The following is a 20,454-nucleotide window of genomic DNA, read 5'->3' on the forward strand; positions in this document are numbered from 1 at the left end:
TGTAAGATTCTATAGATATTATAGAATTATGCAATCTCTCAATTGCATTATTTTGAGTAAAAATGTATTCTGTGTGTTACATGGCAGGGGGTTGGTACTGAAGAGAAGATAATGAGACAAATAATCTCAGTTGATTCCACAGTGCACGCTTAACAGGGATCGCTGGTAGAAACAGTTTAAAAAAAAATGGGTGGTGGGGGGGGGACGGAACATAACTTCTCATTCCTAAGACTGAGCTACACAGTGACCTTCCAGAACAGAGTACCCAGAGTAATTTCATAATGGAGAGAAACACTACTTCTGCCAAGTGGTCAAGGTCAATCGAGTCATAACTCACACCGAGAGTAACCTTCGTATGATCACTTTACCTCTGTGATCTTCCTCCCCCATAATCCCCACCTAATCATGAGAAAAACAGACTAATTCCCAAAGAGGGGGATCTTCCAGAATATCTGACCAGTACTCCTCAAAACTGTTAAGTCATCATAAACAGCCATTACTGGATTGTCTTTTTCTTGTTAAGTTTTACGATAGTATTATATTAAATTACATAATTATGTAATAATTGTAACATAGATACTATATGTAGAACCATGAACATTTTTAATTTTGATGAATTTGATTTTCCTTCAGTTGCTCGAGTATTTTTTGAGCCATATTTAAGAAATCACCATCAAATTTGAGGTCTTGTTTTCATCTAAAGAATTTTAGCTCTTAATTTAGGTCTTCTATCCATTTTGTGTTAAGTTTTATATATGGTGTGGGGTAGAAGTCCAACTTCATCCCTTGGCATGTGAATATTGCTTCCCCAGCACCATCTGTTGAAGACACTATTCTCTCCCCATTGAACAGTCTGGGCACCATTGTTAGAATCAACTGACCACAGATATAGACTTCTTTCTGAACTCTCAACTCTATTCCACTGATCTGTATGTCCATCCTTTATGCCAATACCACACTGTCTTATTAATGTAACTTTGTGTAAGGTTTGGAATAAAAAGTACGAGTCTTCCAACTTCCTCTTCTTTTTTCAAGATTGTTTTGGCTATTCAGGGTCCCCTGCAGTTTCATTATGAATTTTGGATTGACTTTCCCATTTCTGCAAAAAGGCCATTGGGATTTTGAAATGTACTGCATGGAATCTGCAGACTGTTTTGGGAAATACCGTCATTTTAACATCAAGTCTTCCAATACAGGAGTACAGGATCTCTTTCCATTTACTTAGGTCTTATTTAATTTCTTTTAGCAACATTTTGTAGTTATCAGTGTACAAGTTTGTACCTCCTTGGTTAAATTTATTCCTAGGTGTCTTACTTAGATGCTATTGTAAATGGAATTTATTTCTTAGTTTCCTTTTTTGCATCATTTGTTGCTAGTATACAGAAATACAACAGATTTCTATATTGATCTTCTTTCCTGCAACTTTGTCAAATTTATTAGCTCTAACCAGTATTTTGTGGATACTTTAGGGTTTTCCATATGTAAGATAACCTGTGAATATAGTTTTACTTTTTCCTTTTAAATTTGGATGCCTTCTATTTCTTTTTCCTGTCTAAATTACTGATTATACTTTTATATATAAGTATATATATATAATAGCCTGATTATTTATATATTTTAAAATATATAAATATATAAAATATAAAATTTATATTATAAATATAAATATATATTATAAAATATAATGCATAAATATAAAATTTATACCATAATATAAAATTATAAAATATAAATATAATAAAATATAAAATTATGTGTATAATTTATATACATTATAAAATATAAATATACAAATATAATTTATAGTATATATTATGTATAAAATATGTAACATTATATAAAAAACATAAATATACAATATATACATAATATATATATATAATAGCCTTACTATACTTTTAAGCAAAAAAAAAGTGAGAGAAAGACATTCTAGGTTTGCAATTTCAGCATGGTTTTGAAAGCCTACACAGCAATGTAGATACATTACTCTCCACATGTATACACAGTCATGCAAAGGACAGGAGCAGATTAGTAACTAAAGAATATATACATTCCAGTGTCAATAGCATTTTAAATTACGCACAGTAATAAGACAGATTTTTGCACTTGTTCACACTGAATTATTTTTAGGACATTATAAAATAATTAAGAAACAGAATTGAGAAGCAATTTTTACCTTTACAATTTATTACAGAAGCTATACATACAAAATAAAATCCTAGTTACAAAAGCATGAATCTAGAATAAGTTACAATAAATTTCACTAAAAATGAAGACGTGTGTGTGTGAATCCAGGAATATACATACACTTAAATATTTTCAGTGACTAGCATTCCATTCGGAGAAGGCAATGGCACCCCACTCTAGTACTCTTGCCTAGAAAATCTCATGGGCGGAGGAGCCTGGTAGGCTGCAGTCCATGGGGTCGCTAAGAGTCAGACACGACTGAGCGACTTCACTTTCACTTTTCACTTTCATGCATTGGAGAAGGAAATGGCAACCCACTCCAGTGTTCTTGCCTGGAGAATCCCAGGGACGGCGGAGCCTGCTGGGCTGCCGTCTATAGGGCTGCACAGAGTCAGACATGACTGAAGCAACTTAGCAGTAGCAGTAGCAGCAGCATTCCATTATGCATTACATAAGACAGTATCTACTAATTAAGGTATCTGAATTATTGAGTTTTAGAAGCCTTTAAATAAAATATCCAGATAAAACAACAACAAAAAGCAGTTTAACTCAGAAACTGTATTGGAATCCAGAATCTCTCACGAGATCATTATCCCCTATTCCCTTCAAAAGACGTTTTGTAAAGTAATACTAGAATGTCTCAAAGAAAAAGAAATAAAATGGGGGAAGGGGGAAATGCATGGTGGTGAATGCTTTTATTGCTTTAAGAAATGCATTTTTGGTATCATTAATACAAAATTCATAATATTTACATTTATATAATTGTATACAAAAGGTATCTATAGAATACAGCCTAAGAAGGATATAAATAGCTTTCATATATAAAAACTTTGCATTGTTAAAAAGATATTTAACAAAGTAGTCGTTAATACATTTGTTGTATGTATAATCATAAAAGTAAAACAAAAAAATTTAAAATTTTTTATTAATCCAAATTAAATGATAAAAAATGTTTATCTAAAAAGCATTAATTTTGATATTCAAGTACAGAACTGCGGTTCACCTAGAAGTTGTTCAGGGGACCTTCTGCAAATCATGACTCAAGCACGAGCTTTTAAGTGAATTTGCAGAGAATGCTAAAGGCAGAAACGATGGCAAAGACACAATGGTTAAGTAGTTTCTAGTCTGACACAATAAACTATTTTTAGGAAGGATAAAATTAAAAGTGCTTAAAACAAAAACTATCAGTGTCACTAATTGCTCCTAAGTGTCATAAACATTAATTATCAAAATAAACTTTATTAGGAGTTGGCCACACTTTACCGATAACAATAGTAATAGTATTACTACAATGACTTGTTCAATCAAATATTTATCAGTTATCTCTGTAATTTATCTTACACATGTATATAAATACCAGAAAAGTTTAAATATTTTTAATTACTATTTTACTCTTTTCTTTAGAGATTCAGGATTTCATCTTGCATCAGTTATGTTAACACGACAAAGGTGAATTAAATAGGAACTGAATATAAAAAATACTTGGTACCATGACATCATGATCTGGAGCAACTGAAGTTTTCTACTTCTTGTTCCATTTTCTAGATAAAAGATAGGAGGGAAAAACAGTAAGTTTCAATGCAGAAAACACTAAAGAACATTACTCCATTGCTGGTTTTCTTTTGCAGTGAACAACCTTAAGGACATCATTATCCATGTATATAACTGAGAGAGAAACAAATTTTGTTCAGTATTTATGACTATCACATAGACTGTTAACACTGATGGGACTTCATTATTTAAATCCCTTTTGAATTAAAGTCTGAGATGCTTTCATCTTACATTAAATTCATATAGTTATTAACCAAGGCACTGGTGTACTTACAGATATTAAGAGTTTATAGGTTATACAGTTACATATATTTATACTATATAGATACCACAGTATACTTTATTACATATACTAAATACTATATATATTACATACTAGTAGGTATATAGTAGGTAGCGAGTTGTGTGTGTGTGTGTGTACATATATATATATATGAAATCCTATATAGGTATTAGTCAATATCTATTTTTAAACATTAGGACTCGAATATCTACTATAAGGGCTTCCCTGGTAGCTCAGATGGTAAAGAATCCGCCTTGCAATGCAGGAGACCTGGGTTCGATCCCTGGGTTGGGAAGATGCCCTGGAGGAGGGCATGGCAACTCACTCCAGTACTCTTGCCTGGAGAATCTCATGGACGAGAAGCCTGGCAGGCTACAGTCCATGGGGTCACCAAGAGTTGGACACAACAGTGACTAAGCACACACATCCACTATAAAACAGATTAAATAAAGACAAATAGGCCTATCTTAAGTCTGTCTTAAAAATGAGCTATATGTCTTCATTCATACACACACAAAAAAGATTTTTCATAGTTTATAGATACTTCAATGTTCCACTGCTTATTAAACAAACACAAGCTAATTTAGGTGCTAGATTTTAAAAAGTACAAAACATGGTTGTACCTAGAAATAGTTCATAATCCCACACATTAAAAAATGGTATTTAGAAATTTTTATAATCAGTTAATTTCTCATATAGATGAGTTTACCTGAATGAGTGCTGTTTTGTCATAGTCCCTGCGATGCTGATAAATACATTGGCTGATTACAGCATATAAATTTTCCAACTGAAAAATATTGTATTCTCGACTTTTTTTAACAACAATCTTCAAAAGATTCTAAAAGAAAACATAAGTGTTTACATATGTGAGAGAAATTCCCAGAGACATTTTAGTTTTGAAGATTTGGGGACATTTTTAGCATATAAGCCACAGAAAGGGCAGATCAAGTCATATGATAAGACACTGCAGTCTCTAACAGTGGTTCTGACATTCAACTGCAAGCTACCTTTATCAACATTCTATGACTCTGGCCTCTCATCCTAAAAACTACAGCTGAAGAGGTTGCCAATTTCTATTATAGCCATCAATCTCTTCAGACAAGTTAAAAAATAATCTCAAACTAGACTACCAAGAGAAAAGGCATTTTTGTAGAATATTTTATGTCACTATGATTAACATACGCTAGAATTAATTGTTATGTGAAACAAAAAGAGACAGGACATAAATGATGATCTACTGCACCACTTCAGGGTTCTTTTCTTCAAAAAAGGTTTTTCATCTGATGAGGGTTTTTTCTCATGACTGAAATGGACCTACTGAATTTCTGTGATTCTTCAAGTCTTGTCCTATCATGATATTCCATTGCCTTGTAGTCAACAAAAACATGCAACCATGGTTAAGTAAAAACCAACTAAAATGGTCATAAGTATGGTCATACAAACAATGTATGGGATACGTGGTATAGACAAGTATTAATATGTCAAAACAGTAACGTTAATACACTAGTCATCTTCAATCACTGCCTTAATGAAAGTTACAGAGTTTCATTGGTAACATCAAACTATACCAAGTTTATCCTTCTATAAAATATATTTATTGCAAGCCAAATTGCAATAATGTACTATTATAATCCCGCTTTTGGCAAGTTATGTTTCTAATTCATACAATGAAAGCACTGTGCCTTTAATTTACATACTTTCAGTCGCTCATGGTCCACAACAAGTGAGGGTGTGGGCTGAGAAAGAATTGCCAAAGCCTTTTCAACACTGATGAGCTGCTGTTGCTCTACTTGGGAACGTCTAGCTCGAGTCATTCGCAGAACACACATTTCTAGAATGAAAAAATAATTATTATTTGTCTGTTTCACAGACATTTTATAATGCCTAAATAAACATTAGGCTGATTAAGCAGCAGGACATATTTACTTAAACACAAATCCCTGTTCTCATTTATTAACTCTGCTGTAAGATTAAGATGCTACCATTTACACACTCAAAAATTAAGGACAGGGAATTGCCTGGCAGTCCAGTGGTTAGGTGGAGAAGGAAATTCAACTTATTCCAGTATTCTTGCCTGGAGAATCCTATAGTCAGAGGAGCCTGGCAGGCTACAGTCCATAGGGTCACAAAGACTGAGCATGCATATACGCAAGCCAATGCTTAGGACTCTGAGCTTCTCTTGCAGGGGGCACAGGTTCAATCCCTGGTCATTGGGATTGAACTAAGATTCCCGCATGCTGTGTAGCACGTAAAAAAAAAAAAAAAAAAATCAATGATATTTAAGAGCTGGAAGGAACTTCAGTACAGACTACTACACAGAAGCTAAATCTGGTCTACTGCCATAATTCAAGTTTTATTAGAACACAACCACACCCACTTTACATTAAGGGTGTCAATATGGCTTTTCCAGCAGGATTGAGTAGTTGTGACTATCTGGCCCTTCAGATAAAGTTTGCCTATCCCTGATTTATAACAATCTACTTAACTAAGAGGTGAAAAAACAAGGCCAAAGAAAAGTGAAGAGGTTTTTCTAAGGTCAATATACCTAACCATTCTAAGGGCCAGGACAACAACCCAAATCCCCTGACAAGTGTAAATAGATGCCTGGTCTCACTAAATAGTGTTCTTTTAGAAAAGATAATGATAAAACAAAAATAAATGTTGAACTTAAATAGAACATACAAAATTTTAGTCAGAGGATTAACATTTTAAATATCCACATTCAAAAGGATATATCCTAAACCATTCTAAGATTACTCAAACACACTAGAACTCATTTCTAGTCCTCGAAAAAGATTAACCATATAGGCCACTGAAGGAAACCAGTCTCATTAACTTAGCCAATACTTGTTTTTGACCAAAACAAATTTTTGACCTCGTTACCCTTCTTTTTGCTTTGTAAGACTAAATGTTTGGCTTTTCCAAAAACCAAACAAATCTAATGCCAAAGGTTCAAGAAGATGCAGACAGAAGACAATTCTAAATGAAAATCTTTGGGAGCAGGACCGTCAGAATAAATACAGTATAAATGATCTGGGACCTACAATAGGGATAGAGGAATGATGGGGGTGAGTAACAGTTGTTTCACATCACTCAGCAAGAAATCACAGGAAACTGCTTATCCTGCTTAAAAATGACAGGGTATCCTGCCAGGTTTTAAAAATTGTATAGCCAAGCACTTTGCCACATGCTTTATCTGGATTACTTTATTCAATCCTCAGAATATCTTATTACCCAGCACTATCTACCCCCAGTCTTGCAAATGAGAAAGCTGAGGCTGATGGGGCAAGAATCTTAACCAAGGTCACAAGCTACTAAGCAGTGGGGCTCGAGGCTCAAATCCAGGTCTGTGTGATGCTATACTGTGCTTTTTGAAAAGGGTTTACTTATTTGGCTGCGCCAGGTCTTAGTTGTGGCATGTGGGATCAGTTCCTGTCCTGAGATCAAACCGGGGTTGCCAGCACTGGGAACACAGTTTCAGCCACTGGACCACCAGGAAGTCCCACTGCAGTGTGCTTTTAACCACAGTCATTTACTGTTATTTAATAAAATAATGATATCTTATTACTATTTAATACTAATAATTTAATCTTATTAAATAAAATAACGCCATCTTCCTTAATTAACTCTTGTACTCTGAAAAACATGGAAAAAGAGTAAACTGAGATGCAATTAACTGTTAAAGAACCCTGAATGAAACATCTTTTAAAATTAGTAAGTTGCTTCACTGAGACTTACCTTTTGTTTCATTTTCATCGAAAATGTCTATTATTCGAGAGCTAGAAGCATCTCCATTACAAGCAATCTTATCTTTCCTCAATTCTGTACATGCTGTAGTCTTTCCAGATTCTTCAGGTTCATTCTCAATGCAAGGACTTGAATTGTTATTTTCTAATTCTATTTTGCTTTCAGAGGCATTTTCTTCCATTGAAGACTCCCCTGTGTTTCCGGTCTCATTGTGGTCTACACTTGTATCTTGATTTTCCTCTGTATCACTCTCAATTTTGTCACCTGTGACATTTTGGCTGTCATCTTTTGCCTGTGAGATCTTCCTTCGTTTTGTTATGGTGCCCAAGTACCACTTTGATTTTTTGCGGACTTTTCTCTTCAACTGAGCTTCAAAGAATTTAAGAAAAAGAATAAGAGAACATTCAACAACTTTTTAAAGTCTAAGTTAAGTGGAGGAAAAAATACCTCCTGAGATATTAAGAGGAAAATCTGAGATATCACCACAGTATGGTATGGCTGGAATAGATGAACAAAAGTAGTACTGTAAGAAGGCAGAAAGCGGGCAATGACCTGTTATTCTAAGGAATTTGGATTTCATCCTGAATAATTTTTTTAAAAGTTCAATAATTTTAAGGAGGGGAAAGACATGAATTTTTTTGTTTAATTAACTTATTTTTTAATTGAAGGATAATTGCTTTACAGAATTTTGTTGTTTTCTGTCAAACATGAAATCAGCTATAGGTATACATATATCCCCACCCTCTTGAACCTCCCTTCCATTTCAGGAAACTCCAACAATGGTGTGAATTTTTTAATGCACATATTGCAAAGGCAATTTTGGCAGTAGTATGAGGAATGAACTGAAGAAAGGGCAAGACTAAAAACACCCTACACTTATCAAGTGCTTACCATGAAGTAGGAACTCTTCTAAGGCCTTCATATGTGCTGACTCATTGAAATTCCACTTTAACCCGATCAGGTGTGCTACCATTCCTCAACATCATTTTACAGATGAAGAAACTATGGTACACAGAGATTAAAAATTCTGCCTAGACACAGTATAACCACTCTGCAATCTCATATTTGGGAAAGTTATCCATAGTGTTGTATTTACGTGAAGTTTAATAATTCTCACTTCTGTATAATAATCCATATTTTTCCATTCTACTGTTGATCAGCATTAGTTGGGCTAGTATGAATAGTTTTTATGAACATTCTGTTTAAAAGCACTGAGGAATTATGGCACCCAAATCTTGGAAAACAGATGAACAGCTGAGAGGCTAAGAAGCTGAGGACAGTCTGATATTCACAGAACTTTAAAAGCAAAAACTGGAATTAGGAGCCTGCCAAGGAAGAGGCCTTGGAAAACCCACAGAATTTGGGTGGGTACTCTGTGGAGTTATACCCTAAGAATAAAGAGGGAACAGGAAATAGATTAGGATTATAGGAAGCAAAAATCAGTTTCAAATCAAGTCAACCCACAATTAGACTGTAAACTGAAAGGTGAATTGGGATTGCAAATGGTACCTCACGGCAAGCATGGATTTATTTAAAGAATGCAAAGTTGCCTTAATAGAAATGAAATCAATGTAACGAGTGGCATCAATATAGACAAAGGAAACTGAGGGAGAAAAGTAAACAGCATCAGAAGAGAGTAAAGGCTAGAGTTTCCTAAGTAAAAATCACCCAAATGCACTTACCAGGAGTGCTGCAAGCCATAGGAGTACTGGGCCTGTTTGGCTTTTCACTTTGCTCTGGATCTGATTTTTTATCACCAGCAGGAGTGGAATTTTGCTTTGGCATTACATGGTAGTAAGATGGGGCATATTTGGAAGAGCTACAACCTTATAAATAGACATGCGGAATATCAAATAAAATTTTCAGATATAAAAATTACATGGAGAATTATGAGTACTCAATACATTTAAAGCATCTCTTTCTGATGTCAAATCATTTTCCTACCTCTCTTCTTTCTAGATTCCTGAATTTCTTCACAAAGCTGCTCAAAGTCTTCATCAAGTTCTTCTTTAATTATTGCATAGGCAGTATCTCTTAAAGCACAGGCTCTATGCCTAATAAGACGATCTATGGAATAAAGAAAGAATTTTAAAATGCTTTCCTTCTAATAATTCAACAAAAATTAATTTTACATGTTGGGCTAAGATTATAGCTGTTAGAATTTGTTTTTTACTTCCACCATGAATAGTAAGTTACTGGAACTGTGTTATTTCTGGTTTTGATGCTCATCTAATGTTCTGGACATTTGATTCCTAGCTAAATCCCTTTGAAACACCAAGGAAAATTTAAGAATCAGTCAACAGCAAAACTAAACAACAATACAATGACACAAAAACAGCAAGGAAGGCTATCAGGTTCATGAGTGAACCGGGGATGTAAAACAATTTTGGAAGAGATACAGAGGATGTTACGACACTGACTGAGGAACTAAACAAAGACAATGAAACAGCAACACTACCTAGGAAGCACTGCAAAAAAATCCTAAACTGAGTCTAAGTGCCATGAACTGGAATATGTCTCAAGGTAAAGAAAGGCAGATCATAAGTGAATGTAAATTTGCTTGAACAGCTGGATCAGTCCCCTCACAGGGCAGGAGGATGCTGCAGCATTCAAATAACATTCAGTTTACAGCAGACAGGAAGGGCTGTTACAGCAGAAGTGATGCTGCCGGGGGCTTCTAACATGACCTGAAGAAAGCCCGGGCCAAGTTCATTCAGTGCAGTAGCCTTGGCACCATGTGGGAATTTGTCAGGATGCACATTCTCCAGTCCTGAATCTAAAGAATCAAAACCTGCGGAGGTGGGGCCCAGCCAGCTGCACCTTAGCATGTCCTGAAGGAGATGTTGGTGCTATCTCAAGTGTGAACACCACTGCCCTGAAATAATTTTACATTTGTCAGAATGGTCAGAACAGGAAGCAGCAGCAGCATGACTGCAAGGAAACAGAAGAAGCCTACTTCCTCCAGGAGAAGCTTCCTTCTTTCTACAATTAAGGGGTTTTCCCAACTTGGCAGCCTGTTGCCCACTGCTACCTCCAGAACTCTGACCTGTGGGACAGAGCCTAGGGAAGGTGGGGTACAAGACTGGTGAGGGAAGAACAGTGGGCTTTTACATCGTTGGGTAAAGTCTCAGTGGTGGAAATCAATCTAATTTTTAAGCATGACAAATTTAAAAACAGAATACCAATGTAAGAGACTCAACGCAGGAAATAGAACTATTAAAAAAAATTATCAAGCAACACAGTTAAGGATAGGGCATTCACAAAGCAAGAAGCTAAGAAAAAGAACCTAAAAGAGTATTTTTTTGGAAATCAGTAAGTTTATATAGATATTTGAATATGTCATTATACATATAAACAAATCTATCACCTAAAAATCTCTTACTTTATACATTTTATTTAATAGCCTGTGTAGGTGCAGTAGATTGTGGATACATTCTATGCACAGAAAAGGTCTGGAAAGATAGCCCTAAACTTAACAGCATCCACCTTTGGAGATGGGCTTTCCTTGTAGCTCAGTTGGTAAAGAATCTGCCTGCAGTGCAGGAGACCTGGGTTCGATCCCTGGGTTGGGAAGATCTCCTGGAGAAGAAAATGGCAACCCACTCCAGTACCATTGCCGGGAACATCTCATAGACACAGGAGCCTAGGGGGCTGCAGTCCATGGGGTCCCAAAGAGTTGGGCATGACTGAGCAACTAACACTTACTTACACTTACCTTTGGAGAAGGGAAATGGGGGACTTAGTCTGTTACCGAGTATTATATTACTTTGTTGTTAATAAAAATTGTAATGGTCTTAATTAAAAAAATCCTTTCAAACTTATTACAGACTTTTTATTTTCCTACTTTGAGAAAGAACATTGACAAATAAGAACAAGCTAAATTGTTATGCAGTTTTGTGTTTCATTAGGACTGAATGGCACTGTGAGTGTAAAATGCTTCTAATATAGCACCAAGTATAAAATCACCCTTCACTAAGTGTTAGCAGCCCTCGTTCCACTCCTTGAGGTTAAAAAAACAAAACAAAATAAAACAAAACCCACCAAATGCTCACCTCCAGGATCTCTATCTGGATTGTATTCTAAAGCATTACTACAGATCAGATCAATATCACTCAAATAGTCTTTCACAGTTAGATACTTGTGGAGATCAATTTTACTGATTACAGATGAAAGGTCCATTGGTTGCTTTATTACAGTGACATAATCAGGAACCTAAAATTCAAACAAATGACCAAATCACAAACTAACTCTGAACACTGAAAAATTTGAGTCAAGTTTTTCTGCCAGGCAAAACAGGAGAAAATATATACGTAAGAGATAATGAAAATATATTAATATGAAACTGTATTTAAGGTGGCTTTTGTTTTGTATTCATTCTCATTCTTGGGCACCTGTATCTCCAGTAACACCTTAAGCCTCTTTGCTCATCCAAATGCCACCCACCCTTCAATGCCAACTTAGGACCGCATTCTTTACTGTGAAGGTCACAGGAATGTCATGTAGCATTGAGACATTCTCAAGTTACTTCTAGAACATTTGAGTTGGGCAAAGTTAATTGTCTATGCTCTGCAGGAAAGGAAAACGCCTTACGTAACTCCTGAAGCCTCTATGTGCTTCCAAATAAGAAAGCAAGTTCAGAGTGTACAGAGGGACACACATAAAACTGTTCAAATATTCTCTAAGTCTGAAGCATTCTGATCCAAAGACTAAATTAATACCTCATCAGGGTCAACAGGTTTAGTAAATATTCTGAATCGCTTGTCAATAGCAAGCCTATGTGTAACATTTCTTAAAAAAATCCTCAGTTCTCTAAATGTATCTTCCTCTTGTTCTTCTAGTCGTTTCAGTTCTTCTGCTGTCAGTGGTCTTGGCTCAGGTGGTGGTGCCACAGGGAGTACCTCCAGGGCCTGCAAAACTTTACGTGAATGGAAGTTAGTTACTGCTCTCCCACCAGATCAAGGGTGACAAAATTTAGTACACCAAGCAGACAAGCTTTCAGGAATTATCCTCCTTCTATCTGTCAGGAACCAGGGGATTTGGAATACTAAAGTGCTACAATAATCTCAACCTCTACATCTCTTCCAGCAGTAATTGGCAGTTTGTAACTGGGAATATGAATTGCTGAGTCATTATCATTTAAAAATCATTTAAGAGGCTATTAAAATCTTGAAAATGCCTATTTTCAGGACAAGAATATCCTAATTACGAAAAATGTCATCCTCAAGAAGGCGGCGTAGAAGGACGTACTCTCATCTCCTCCTGCAAGAGCACCAAAGTCACAACTACCTGTTGAACAACCACTGACAGGAGAACGCTGGAACCGCCAAAAAAAGATACCACACGTCCAGACACAAAGATGCTGAAACAAGATGGTAGGAGGGGGCACAAACACGATAAAATCAAAGCCCGTACCTTCCAGGTGGGCAACCCACAATCTGGAGAACAATAATACCAAAGAAGTTCTCCTACTGTTGTGAAGGTTCTAAGCCTCACGTCAGGCCTTCCAACCTGAGGATCCAGCAAAAGGATGGGGGATCCCAAGGGAATCTGACTTTGAAGGCCAGGGGGATTTCCCCACAGGACTGAGGAAAACAGATTCCACTCTTGGAGGGCACGAACAAAATCTTGTGCATGCCACGATCCAGGGGAAAGGAGCAGTAACGCCACAGGAGATTGAACCAGACCTACCTGCTAGTGTTAAGTGTCTCCTGTGGAGGTATGGTGGGCCATGGCTTGGGGTCCCTGGCAGTAGCAGTCCTGGAAGGGGCCCCTTGGCCTAAGTCCTACTGGAGGTCACCATTAACCCTACCAGAAAGCCCACAGACCCCAGGGCTAGGTCACCTCAGGTCAAACAACTAACAAGGAGGAAGCACAACCCCACTCATCAGTGGATAATTGGATTAGTTTTACTGAGCAAGACTCAGTTTTCCCTACCACCACTCCCTCCCATCAGGAATCTTATACAAGCCTCTTAGTCTCCTCCGCCAGAGGGCAGACAGAATAAGCAAGAACCACAATCGCACAGTGGCTGGAACCAAAACCACACTACAGAAAGTTAACCAGGATGAAAAAGCAGAGTTTTGTCCCAGATGAAGGGACAAGATAAGACCTCAGAAAAACATCCAAATAAAGTGGAGATTGGCAACCTTCCAGAAAAAGAATTCAAAATAAATATAGTGATGATGATCCAGGATCTCAGAAAAAGAATGGAGGCAAAGTTTGAGAAGATGCAACAAAGACCTAGAAGAACTAAAGAACAGAAGAACAATTCCTACTGCTACAGAAGGAATCAACAGCAGAATAACTGAGGCAAAAGAATGGCTAAGACCTGGAGGACAGACGATGGAAATCACTGCCACAGAACAGAATAGAAAAAAGAATGAAAAGAAAAGAAGGCAGCCTTAGAGACCTCTGGGACAGCATTAAACACACCAACACTCACATTATACAGGTCCTAGGAGAAGAGAGAGAGAGGGAAAGGACCCAAGAAAATATCTGAAGAAATAACAGCTGAAAAATTCTCTAACATGGGAAAGGAAATAGTCAACTAAGTCCAGGAAGCACAGAGAGTCCCAGGTAGGATAAACCCAAGGAGGAACACATCAAGACACACAGTAATCAAAATGATGAAAATTAAAGATAAAGATAAAATATTAAAAGCAACAAGGGAAAAATGACAAATAACATACAAGGGAACTCCTATAGGTTATCAGCTGATTTCTCAACAGAAATTTTATGAGCCAGAAGGGAATGGCACGATATATTTAAACTGATGAAAGGGAAGAACCTACAACCAAGGATACTCTACACAGCAAGACTCTCATTCAGATTTGATGGAGAAATCAAATGCTTTCCAGACATGCAAAAGTTAAGAGAACTCAGTACCACCAAACCAGCTTTACAACAAATACTAAAGGAACTTTTCTAGGCAGGAAACACAAGAGTAGGAAAAGACCTACACAAAATAAACCCCAAACAATTAAGAAAATGGTAATAGGATCACACATATTGATAATTATCTTAACTGTAAATGGATTAAATGCACCAACCAAAAGACACAGACTGGCTGGGCAGATCAGAACATGTGCATATATGCACTTCCACTTACCACATCACTCTACTTAATCCCTAAATTGTACGCAATTATTTTAAAGTGTTAGGTTAATCATGTTTCCTTTATGGTTTGCAACTGCAATTATCTTTTATTTTTTATCTGGCTCTTGACTGTGAAAACTGATAAACATCTTTTACTATTATGGTTATGTTCTATTATTCCCTTAATACTATTGTATCATGATTGGTCAACAGAAAATAATAGAATTCTGTATCACTAAAATGACTATTTTAATAGAAAAACTTGTAACTACTTTTTAAAATTCAGATGCATAACAGAATTATCTTAGAATTTTTTAAAAATACAAATGCCCAGTTATTGCCATTCTTCTCTGAAGCTCTAGATGTGTTTCTAATGAGCAGCCACGTTTAAAAACAACTGGACTATACGATGATGTTTTATTTTTATCTAGTTTCACTTCTTCTATTTCATATTCCGTGTTCCCATTTCATTTAGTTATGTTCTCCAATTTCTCCATCTCTCTTTGTTGTTGTTATTCTTTCTCAAGCCTTTATCAAATGTAGTAGAAAAGCTTCTGTATACCTATATATAGTATGTATTTTAGAGAATTTATGAATTTTTGCCTAGATAAAAAAGTTTATGACATTTTGATTCCACTTGTTTGACTTAGTATGAACAGAATGCCAGATTTCTAATTTATATTCACTCAAAACTTTGATACAGTTCCACGCAGTTTAGTACCTAGTATTACTGCTAAAGAAAATTCATTATCTTAGTGATTTAAAAAGAAGAAGAAGAAAAAGAAAGAAGAAGAAGGCAATGGCGGAGAAGGCAATGGCACCCCACTCCAGTACTCTTGCCTAGAAAATCCCATGGACGGAGGAGCCTGGTAGGCTGCAGTCCATGGGATCGCTAGAGTCAGACACGACTGAGCGACTTCACTTTCACTTTTCACTTTCATGCATTGGAGAAGGAAATGGCAACCCACTCAAGTATTCTTGCCTGGAGAATCCCAGGGACGGGGAAGCCTGGTGGGCTGCCGTCTATGGGGTTGCACAGTCAGACACGACTCAAGCGACTTAGCCCCAGTGATTAAAAAAAAAAAAAAATTGAATGAGGCTTGAAACTTCTAATCTAATTCTGAGAATATAAAGAAATAATATGTTGTAAAAAAAAAAACAGGAAATTAACACATGATACAGTATTACTAACAAAAGTACAGATTTTGTTCAAATTTCAAAAAATTTCATGCTAGTGTCCATTATTTGTTTTCATATCTTATTTTAAGACTCCACATTGTATTTACCTGCATTGAGCAGCTTCAGCTGCATGCAACAAATTCTGCTAAATTCTTTTTGTCTTTATTCTATTACAAATATTCTGTAATTTTCCTTGTTATGGCTTCTTAGATACACCCATCATTTAAAAGTAGACATTTAATTTCAAAATACATGTGATCTTGTTTAAAGTATCTTTAATACTAATTTCTCATTTAAATGCTTTCTTCTCTGCAATCATCCTCTGTGTTTTTTTCAGCCTAACTTTATTCAGGCTTTTGATGGCTAAGTTGAAGATCTCTCTTGGTACATGATTCCTGAGTCAGAAAGATCCCCTGTAGAAGGGAATGTCTACCCACTCCAGAATTCTTGTCTAGAGAATTCCATGGACAAAGGAGCCTAGCAGGCCACAGTCCATGGGGTCACAGAGTCAGACACAACTGAGTGACTATTAGAAGATGGCAATGCCATTAACTGATGTTTCATTTCCACTTTCTCAAAATTATTATATATTAACTTTGATACAGAAACTAACCTGCTTTCTTTTTGGATATAGGAGGCTTAGCAGCTTGCTTCAGAATTAAATCTTCAAAAAACTGTGTCCGTTCTTCTTTACTAGGTAACTGGACATTAAAAATTTCTCCGTAGTCATGGATAAATAATTCTTGTACCTTAAAAAAGAAAACAGATGCATTATATATATGTGTGTGTATATATGTATGTTGTATACACATACATACTATGTATCAATCATTCAATGCAACAGTAGATTACTGTAATAACAATCTAAGTTGTGTAATGAGTAATTTCTTAAATCTTTTACTTATACTGAACTTATGTATACATCACATATGCAGTGGATAAGGAACTAAAACCATGGGGTCTTCTTTAGAACTCAAGACTCCAAACTATAATTCATACAATAACTGATATGGTGATATTTTACTTAAAGGGTTTTGTAGTCATGTATGGGTGGGACAGTTGGACTATAAAGAAAGCTGAGCGCTGAAGAATTGATGCTTTTGAACTGTGGTGTTGGAGAAGACTCTCGAGAGTCCCTTGGACTGCAAGGAGATCCAACCAGTCCATCCTAAAGGAAATCAGTCCTGAATATTCACTGGAAGGACTGATGCTGAAGCTGAAACTCCAATACTTTGGCCAGTTGGTGTGAAGAACTGACTCGGAAAAGACCCTGAAGCTGGGAAAGGTTGAAGGTGGAAGGAGAAGGGGACGACAGAGGATGAGATGGCAGGCTGGCATCACCGACTCAATGGACATGAGTTTGAGTAAGCTCCAGGAGTTGGTGATGGACAGGGAGGCCTTGGAGTGCTGCAGTCCATGGTGTTGCAAAGAGTTGGACACAACTTAGTGACTGAACTGAACTGAGATCAATTAATTCACTTTTACAACCCAAAGTGAGATATGAGAATAAGTGGTTGTTCAGTAAGAATAAAGGCTGGAAAACAGTAAGAATGGGTAAAAACAGGGAGAAATTAGATCTCCTGAGCCAGTAGGAATTAAAAGGGTGCAGCCACTGTGGAAAACAGTATGCTGGTTCCTCAAAAAAGTTAAACAAAGAATAACCATGTAACCCAGTATACATATCCAAAAAAACTGGAAGAAAAAAAAAATAAACTTGCATAGCAATAACCATAGCAGGATTATTCAGAAGTTAGGCACGAGGTAAAGACAACTCAAATGCTCATCATCAGATGAGCAGAAAAACAAAATGTGGTACAGACATACAACAGAATATTATTCAGCCTAAAAAGGAATGAAATTTGAACACAGGCTACAACACAGATGAACACTGAAAACACTTGCTAAGGGAAACAAGCCAGTCACAAAAGGACAGATATTTTATGTATTATTTCTATGCTGTATTTCTATTCTTTCACTGTTACAAGTGTTAACAGATATATCCTTAAGCTTCTTTTTCTATCAAACTGTAAAGTTAATCAACATCTACATATCAGATACAAATCTGAAGGTGCTTTTACTTCCTGTTTCTCCTTCACGATGTCCTTCCTGCCTGCCATTCTGAGTTCAGAACCAAGGTCAACATAGTTCCACATAACTTTAAATGTGTTTTTGTGTATTTAGTGTCTATCACATTGATTGCATCAGGCTTAAAGAGTATTCTGTTCGAAGAACCTGAGGCAATATTTTCCCTCTTCCTCAAAAAAAAAGTTAACAAGCACAATTTTGTGACAAGTTTTACTGTTTTCTTCGTGAACTGCTTCTTATATGCCACTTCTGCCAAAAAAAGAAAAAGAAAAAACCAAGAGGAGAAATTATCTTTTAATATTTCAGTCAGAGGTTTGTGGGTAATAGTTTCTTAGGCACTGTATGGTCAAAAATATATTTTGTTCTTTCACTCAAATGTTAATTTGTTGGGAAGAAAATTACAGATTCAAAATTATTTTCCTTCTAACTGAAAATATTGCTCAGTTGCCTCCGTAGTGGCTGGTGTTACCAATGAAATGTAGAAGCAATTTGTTTTTAGTCCTTTCTAGTAATGTTTTATTCTCTGGGAAGATGCTTAGATTTTTCTCTGTACTTTTGATGTTCTAAAATTTTATCTAGATATCAGTCTTTCTATATCCATCAGTTAGAACAGGGGACCTTTTAAATCTGAAGATTATGGTATTCTTTAATTCTATGAAATGCTGAATTATTTGACTATTTTTTTCTTCTACATTTCTTTTCTCTGCCCTTAAATCCCATTAAATAGATGTTAGACTTGAATCTATCTCCTCTATTTCCTTTAATTTTCCCCTCACTTTTCAGATCTCTGTCCTATTGTATTATATAAGAATTCCTGATCTCATGATCCCTCATCTTGCTAATTCACTCTTCATCTGTGTCTTTTTAGCCCTGGAGGGTTTTGTATTTGGGAGGAGATACTTCATTAGTAATGTCTTCAAATGGTTCTTTTCCATAACAATCTATTGCTGATGCATGGATATAATTTTCTATGGCACTGTCCTTCCTCAAATGCTTATTTATAAATTTATCTTTGCCTTTCAAATATGACTGTTCATAGATGCTTTTTCTGTTTATTCTAGTTTCTTTTTCAGTGATTATGAAATAAGGTAGACTATATTAGAAACAGAATGTGCCTGTAATTTGTTTCCTGGGCACAGGGTCTTCCCACTCCTCCCATTCAGTACCTAAAGGTTAAGTTACTGCCCTGCCACACTAGTCCTTGGTCCACCTTCACTGATCTAGCTGATGACAAACTCTGCCAACTACTGTCTGGCACGGCCAGAAGTGAAGAAAGCCAAAAAACACAAAGTTGTTCAAGGACTCTCTTAATTTCCTCCTAGCACTGATCTAGAGCTAGAAATAACTGCCATTTTTCAAAGCAGCCCTTTGATGCACATACTCTGAAATCTAATCCTCACTGCTTGTGTTTCACAATTCACCCAAGTTTCTAATCTATTTCTGACATTCTTTCTCATTTTTTCATGAGTTGTTAGGGTCTACTAGTGCTCATGCATACAGGTACTCTGACTGCAGTTTTGAGATGGACAGATTGTAATGTAATACATAGTACTTCTCATATATATTACAGTCCAATGCTACAGACACAGTATCACTAGCTCACCAAGGACAATAGAGACTACGTAAGGCTCAAAGCAGACTTGCTTATTTGTATCCATATAGACTATTCATTTTATAAAACCAGCAATTCCTGGTCCGGTGCCCATTCCACTCTCCCAGACAGGGTGATGCTGGGCTACTCAACCCAGTTCACAATGACATACTTAGGAAATATTATCATAAAAAAGAAGAAGCTATAGCAAAAAAAAAAAAAAAAAGCCAAAACATTTTAAGTACAGAATTTCCACATTCTTGATAAAGTTATGCCAGATTAAACTGATTATGGCTTTTCAACCTCCCTGCTGCTAAGTCACTTCAGTCGTGTCCGACTTTGTGCGACCCCATAGACGGCAACCCACCAGGCTCCTCTGTCCCTGGGATTCTCCAGGCAAGAACACTGGAGTGGGTTGCCATCTCCTTCTCCAGTGCATGAAAGTGAAAAATGAAAGTGAAGTCGCTCAGTCGTGTCCGACTCTTAGCGACCCCATGGACTGCAGCCTACCAGGCTCCTCTGTCCATGGGATTCTCCAGGACAGAGTACTGGAGTGGGGTGCCATTGCCTTCTCCATTCAACCTCCCTCCATCCATATAAAGTTCAGCTAGTCTCCCTTACTTATTACCAAGAGTATAAACTTATTTTTGTTTTAAACTTTGAAATAATGTTGTTTTAATTGACAGTGAGTACAATACATAAATGGTTAATGTGGCTACTAAATAGTAATTCTCCT

General features: G+C 36.4%; 1 protein-coding gene across 2 annotated transcripts in view; it reads right to left on the minus strand.

Annotated features, from left to right (window-relative positions):
- Positions 1-2,169: 2,169 nt before the first annotated feature.
- The window catches only part of ATAD2 (ATPase family AAA domain containing 2), a 63,329-nt gene continuing 45,044 nt past the window's right edge, over positions 2,170-20,454 (minus strand). Inside the window, exons 20-28 of one of the 2 annotated variants that reach the window (XR_015140922.1) lie at positions 16,656-16,791; positions 12,487-12,683; positions 11,810-11,980; positions 9,713-9,835; positions 9,451-9,594; positions 7,760-8,137; positions 5,719-5,852; positions 4,731-4,859; positions 2,170-3,728 (exon numbers count right to left, since the gene is read on the minus strand). Coding sequence is in view for 1 of the 2 variants with exons in the window: in XM_086337083.1 (XP_086193209.1) it covers positions 3,684-3,728; positions 4,731-4,859; positions 5,719-5,852; positions 7,760-8,137; positions 9,451-9,594; positions 9,713-9,835; positions 11,821-11,980; positions 12,487-12,683; positions 16,656-16,791 (1,446 nt within the window). In the remaining variant the exon portion in view is untranslated. The remainder of the gene's footprint in view (positions 3,729-4,730; positions 4,860-5,718; positions 5,853-7,759; positions 8,138-9,450; positions 9,595-9,712; positions 9,836-11,809; positions 11,981-12,486; positions 12,684-16,655; positions 16,792-20,454) is intronic. The other variant, XM_086337083.1, reaches the window with a different exon arrangement.

This window comes from Bos grunniens, chromosome 14 (assembly GCF_055505025.1).
Source record: "Bos grunniens cultivar Pamir isolate PY7600 chromosome 14, Bosgru_T2T1.0, whole genome shotgun sequence".
Classification (NCBI taxonomy): Eukaryota; Metazoa; Chordata; class Mammalia; order Artiodactyla; family Bovidae; genus Bos; species Bos grunniens.